Raw genomic sequence first — 5439 nt, 5'->3', positions numbered from 1 at the left:
GTACCTGGACTAGAGTGCTGGGAACTGGAGCACTTAATGCTGCCGAGGGGGCCTGTGTTCTGGGGAGGGCTGTTCCGAGGGAGGCTGTCCTGGGGGAAACCTGTGGGAGGCTATGTGGGTGTCCCGAGGGTGCTGTCTCCTAGAGGGGCCTGTGTCCCAGGGGGCTTTGTCCAGGGGATGTCCTGTGTCCTAAAGGATGTGTGTCCCAGGAGGACCTGTGTCCCTGGGGGCTGTGTGTGTGTGTGGGGGGCCTGTGTCCTAGGGGATGTGTCCCAGGGAGGACCCTGGGGTGGGGAGGGGGCTGTGTCCTAGGGGAACTGTGTCCTAAGGGGAGTGTGTGTCCCAGGGGGGCCCGTGTCCCAGGGAGGGCTGTTTCCCAGGGGGGTGTCTCAGGAGACCTGTGTCATGGGGGCTGTGTCCCAAGGGGGTCTGTGTCCAGGAGGGACCGCTGGCGGCCTAGTACACTGGGATTTCTAGTACACTGGGATTTGTGCCGCTAACTCGGGAGTCTGACCCTCTCAGACAATTCAAATCCACCAGCAGTCACCTCCAGAGCGAGTCACAGCCTCTGAAGACCCGCAGCGGGGTCCTAAAAGCCTTGTGGGTGGGTGGTGTTGGCGCCCCTGAGGGTCCCCTGGGGAGGTAGGGGAGGGGCAGGAGCACCAGAACGGAGAGGAGAGGACCTCATTCCCCTAGATCGTCCGAGAGACGAGGGTGCAGCGCGGAGGTGTGCACAGCACCCCAGAGGGTTCATGTTTGGGTGCCCGTCAACCGGGACGTAATGACTGGCCAAGCCCAGGAAAGTGGCAGAGGCTGAGGGTCAGACTGTCTGGGATCAGACGCTGCCTCCTCCTTGCCTGCTGGGTGACTTGGAGCAAGTGTCCGGCGCCGCCTCGCTGTGCCTTAGTTTCCACTTCTGTTAAATGAAGAAAAACAAGCGCCTTCCTCATGGGGTTCATGAGGAGGAAATGCGCTGAGACCCCCCAGCTAGACCCAAGAATTCTGCGGTGAGAAACCGGCACAGTGGAGCCGGCGTTGGGGGGACTTCCTGTGTGCCCAGTTTAATGCGCCCTGGGTGGGGGGGCCTGTCATTAGAAGGGTTATTTCTAATTTATTGTTATTATTATTTCTGTGCACGTGTACCGTCAAATCAGATCTGACTGGTGCAGGAGGAGATTGTCCTTCCTTTTCCAGCAGAGCATCTGGTGGATTCGAACTGTATAGCTCTGGGATTGCAGTGCAGCTTCTTGCCACTAGGCCACCAGAGCTCCCTAGAAGGGTTATTTCTACACGTGGTTTTCACACTGGTCTTCAAGTAGCTGCCAGGCTATCGGTGCCCACTCTGCCTTCGGCTGAGTTCAGCTCAGGCTGGAGTGGCCCCCACCTTCTGGAGAGTGTAGACTGAGGACTGCCCTCCCTACCCCCTCACCTCCCAAGACCTTGAAAGCAGCATCCACGAGGCTTTTAATTTTTGGGAGTTTTCAGGCTGAAACCCCAAGACGTAGCTGTGAGGCTGATGAAACGCCACACGGGGGAGTGTGTGAGCTTGGAACTGGCTATTTGTGGGGAGAGGAGGGCGGTGCCACGCACCCCGGGCTCTTAGTCCCTGCAGAGTTCACCCTCCTCACTTGGGGGTCACCCAGGCTCAGGCTGGAACCGCAGCTCTCCCGTGTAGCCCTCCGCCCCACCCCAACAAGCAGGACCCCATAGTTGGGCTTTACTTGGAAGCACTCAGGCCACTGAACTTGGGGCTCCACGCCTGTCCCCAGCAGCTGCTCACAGGTCTGTTAATCACCATGTTGACCAAACGTCTCCTCTCTGGTGGGGTTCAAACTGATCACCGTTCAGGAGAGCCATCCATCTATGCCACTGGGAGACCTCAGGTTACAGTGTGTGAAATGACTCTTCGTGTAGTTAAAACTTGGTCCGATATATGCACACCCATGTTTATCGTGGCTTTGTTCGCAATAGCAAAGAGCTGGAAATAACCCAAGTGACTATCAACAAAAGAATGGATAGAGAAGCTGTGGTATATTCACACAATGGAATACTTACTATACAGCACTGAAAAACAAGGAACTCATAAAGTATTATGCAAGATGGGTGACCCTGAAGGACATTATGCTGAGTGAAATATCTCAGTCACAAAAGGACAAATACTGCATAGTGCCACTGTTGTAAAACGGGACTGACATCTGGGTTGAGGGAAGACAGAAGGAGGGGAGGAGTGATGTATATGAGGGAGTGAACTGTTTAACAGGGGTATATGAATGGGTATTCTTGTCATTACAGAAGTTCAGAGGGAAGGCTGCATGGTGGAGTGGACTTGGGGGGAAGGAATTACATAACAATGAAAAGAGTCTTTCTTTACAAGGAGAGGAGTGAATTGGGGCGGGGGCGGGTAGGGAGAAAAGTGCAACAGTGAATGACTGGAAAACCTGTCTCTGTAAACTTTCATTAAAATTAATTAAAAAAAAAACCAAACCACCCAAAATTTGGTCAGATGGTGGCAATTTCAAGTAGCCCGACCGCCTTACCCCTGTTTATCATATGAGGAAGCTGACTGAAGTCACACAGCCATTGTAAGGGGTGGGCTGAGTTTCAGCATCCGTGTCCTTTAGACCTGCATGGTGGGTCTCGCAGCGTGGGCTACGTGGCATAGTGGTAAGGAATTGCACTGCCAACCCCAAGGCATGTGGTTTGAATCCATCAGCTGCCATCCTAGCAAGATGAGCAGTCTCCTCCCGTGGGGTTTCAGCTGTGACTCGTTTAGAGGGGACTGATTGAACGAGTGAGTGAATGATTGGGACGGGGGCGTGAGTGGAGGCTCCCCAACATCCCTCCCGGCTAACGGCCTCTCTCTTTCTCCGCAGGCATCACGGGACTCAGGGCCGTGTGCCCTGACCTCTCCAAGGTCTACGTGCTCCTGGTCATCTTCACGATGGCCACCATCTTCCACTGCTACCAGCGCATGGCCCCGGTGTCCGGTCCCTGGGCCTACCCGATGCACGTGGTCCTGCTCCCGGAGCACCTGCCCCAAGAGGGCGCGTGGACCATCAACTCCATCGGCCGCCTGGGCAACCAGATGGGTCAGTACGCCACCCTGTACGCCCTGGCCAAGATGAACGGGCGTCCAGCCTTCATCCCCGCACAGATGCACCGGACGCTGGCCCCGGTCTTCAGGATCACGCTGCCCGTCCTGCCCAGCGCCGTGGCCAGCAGGATCCCCTGGGTGGATTACCGGCTGAAGGACTGGATGGAGGACAAGTACCGCAACATCCCGGGGAGGTACGTGCACCTCACGGGCTACCCCTGCTCCTGGACCTTCTACCACCACCTGCGCGCCGAGATCCTCAGCGAGTTCACCCTGCATGGCCACCTGCGCCAGGGCGCGCAGCGCCTGCTCGGGGAGCTGCAGGCCCAGCGCGCGCGCACGGTGACCTTCGTGGGGGTGCACGTGCGCAGGGGTGACTACCTGCGCGTCATGCCGCAGGTGTGGAGGGGCGTGCTGGCCGACCCCGGCTACCTGCAGCGAGCCCTCGACTGGTTCCGGGCGCGCCACCGCGACTGCGTCTTCGTGGTCACCAGCGACGACATGGCCTGGTGTCGGCGGCACATCAACGCCTCGCTCGGGGACGTCGTGTTTGCCGGCAAAGGCCTGCAAGGCTCGCCCGCCAGGGACTTCGCGCTGCTGACCCAGTGCAACCACACCATCATGACCATCGGCACCTTCGGCTTCTGGGCCGCCTACCTGGCCGGCGGGGACACCGTCTACCTGGACAACTTCACGCTGCCGGACTCCCCCTTCCGCCTGGTCTTCAGGCCCAAAGCCAGCTTCCTCCCGGAGTGGGTGGGCATGGCCGCGAACCTGGGGCCATGAGTGGGTGAGTGGGCCTCCTGGCTGATGGCCCCAAGAACGGCCACTAGTCCTGCTCTAGTGAGGGGGGCTGGGTGGAGCCAGTGCCGTCCAGTTTGAGTCTAGGCTTTGCTGCTTCCAGGCTGAGTGACCATGGACACGTGGCTTACCCTCTCTGCCACGTGACAGCGGTCACCGTACAGAGCTGACAGCAGCTCCCCTGAGGACTCCAGAAGCTGACACAGGGGACAGGAAATGACCACCGTGTGCCTAGCACCCCCTGTGAGCATTTCAGTAGCTTGAGAATGTGGACTGCATTAAGATCTGGAGTGCACACTTCCTCAGCACCAGCAGAGTGACATACACATATTTTGCCCTCACCTCGAGGAAGGGTTTGGTCATGGAGGAAGGGTTTGGCCATGGCGTTGTTGGTCTTTGGGCTCTAGGGGACGGCCTTGGGACAGAAGGTCCTGGATTCCCCAGCAGACAGGGCCGCCTATATTTATTTGTCAAAGAAGCAGCATCCTGACCCCAAGGGGTCCCCAGAACCCAGACCACAGCTGTCTCAGCAGTGGCTTCTGCCGCCCCCACAGACTTCACACCCCTCAGCGTGATCCGTAACCCCAGCAGATAGCACCCGCCTCCAAGAAAGCCCAACGAGAAAGTTATATAAAGCGATTGCAATTCTGATTTTCTTACATTCTGTGTATTTTAAAGTGTTGAAATGGTAGTATTCATGTAGGTGCAATTAACTTCTTTGTGGATATTAAAGCAGGAATTCATGCTAATCCCCGTTTCTTGGCTTTCTTATCTTCTTTCATATATTAATAATATTGAGTCTTCATATACACTCTTGTTTCTTAGGTTTTACAAAGATGCAATAATTTATCTTCTTTCATATGTTAATGATAATTGTGCTGGGGGAGCCATTTGGGGCCTTAATCAACCTCCCCAAGCCCTTGCTGGAGTAAGAGCCCTTGCTGAGAGAGAGAGCCAGAGAGTGTGTGTGGGTTTGTGTGTGACAGACAGAGAGAGAGAGACAGAGAGAAGGGGCCGTGGTCCACTGGTATGCAGAAATGCAAAACTTGGTGGCTTAAAGCACCATCTCCCCCCAACCCTGATGTCAGTCCCGTTTTACAACAGTGACCCTATAAAATCTTTGTCCTTTTGTGACCGAGATATATCCTCCAGGGTCATCCACTTTGCATAATATTTCATGAGTTCCTTGTTTTTCAGTGCTGCATAGTATTCCATTGTGTGACTATACCACAGCTTCTCTATCATTTGTTGATCTTTTTCGTTTCTTGACCACTGGCACCGACGATACTCATTGTGAACCCAATGTTCTCTCTATCCAGCATGTTGCCTGTTGATCCAGTGGCGAGGGGTTTTGTTTTCTTAAGATTGAGATGTCTTGAAGGCTCTTGTCATCTTTGATCTGTAGCAAATGCTTCAAGTCCTCTTCTATTTCTGCCAGCAAGACTGTGTCATCTGCATAACACCAGCTGTTAATGAGTCTTCTTCCTGATGCCACATTCTTATTTATATAGTCCAGCTTCTTTATTTAAAAAAATTCTTTTATT

The 5439-nt window shown here is 54.8% G+C and overlaps 1 protein-coding gene across 1 annotated transcript in view; it reads left to right on the top strand.

Moving 5' to 3' along the window:
• Positions 1-3880, top strand: part of LOC102853808 (galactoside 2-alpha-L-fucosyltransferase 2-like) — a 6839-nt gene extending 2959 nt beyond the window's left edge. Inside the window, exon 4 of the mRNA XM_006897327.1 lies at positions 2874-3880. Coding sequence (XP_006897389.1) covers positions 2874-3880 — 1007 coding nt within the window. The remainder of the gene's footprint in view (positions 1-2873) is intronic.
• The last annotated feature ends 1559 nt before the right edge of the window (positions 3881-5439 follow it).

The sequence above is a fragment of the Elephantulus edwardii genome, unplaced genomic scaffold (assembly GCF_000299155.1).
Source record: "Elephantulus edwardii isolate Elephantulus edwardi_28Jun2011 unplaced genomic scaffold, EleEdw1.0 scaffold00208, whole genome shotgun sequence".
In the NCBI taxonomy this organism is placed as follows: Eukaryota; Metazoa; Chordata; class Mammalia; order Macroscelidea; family Macroscelididae; genus Elephantulus; species Elephantulus edwardii.
The sequence above is the reverse complement of the archived record's forward strand: the minus strand, read 5'-3'. Positions and strand labels throughout refer to the sequence as shown.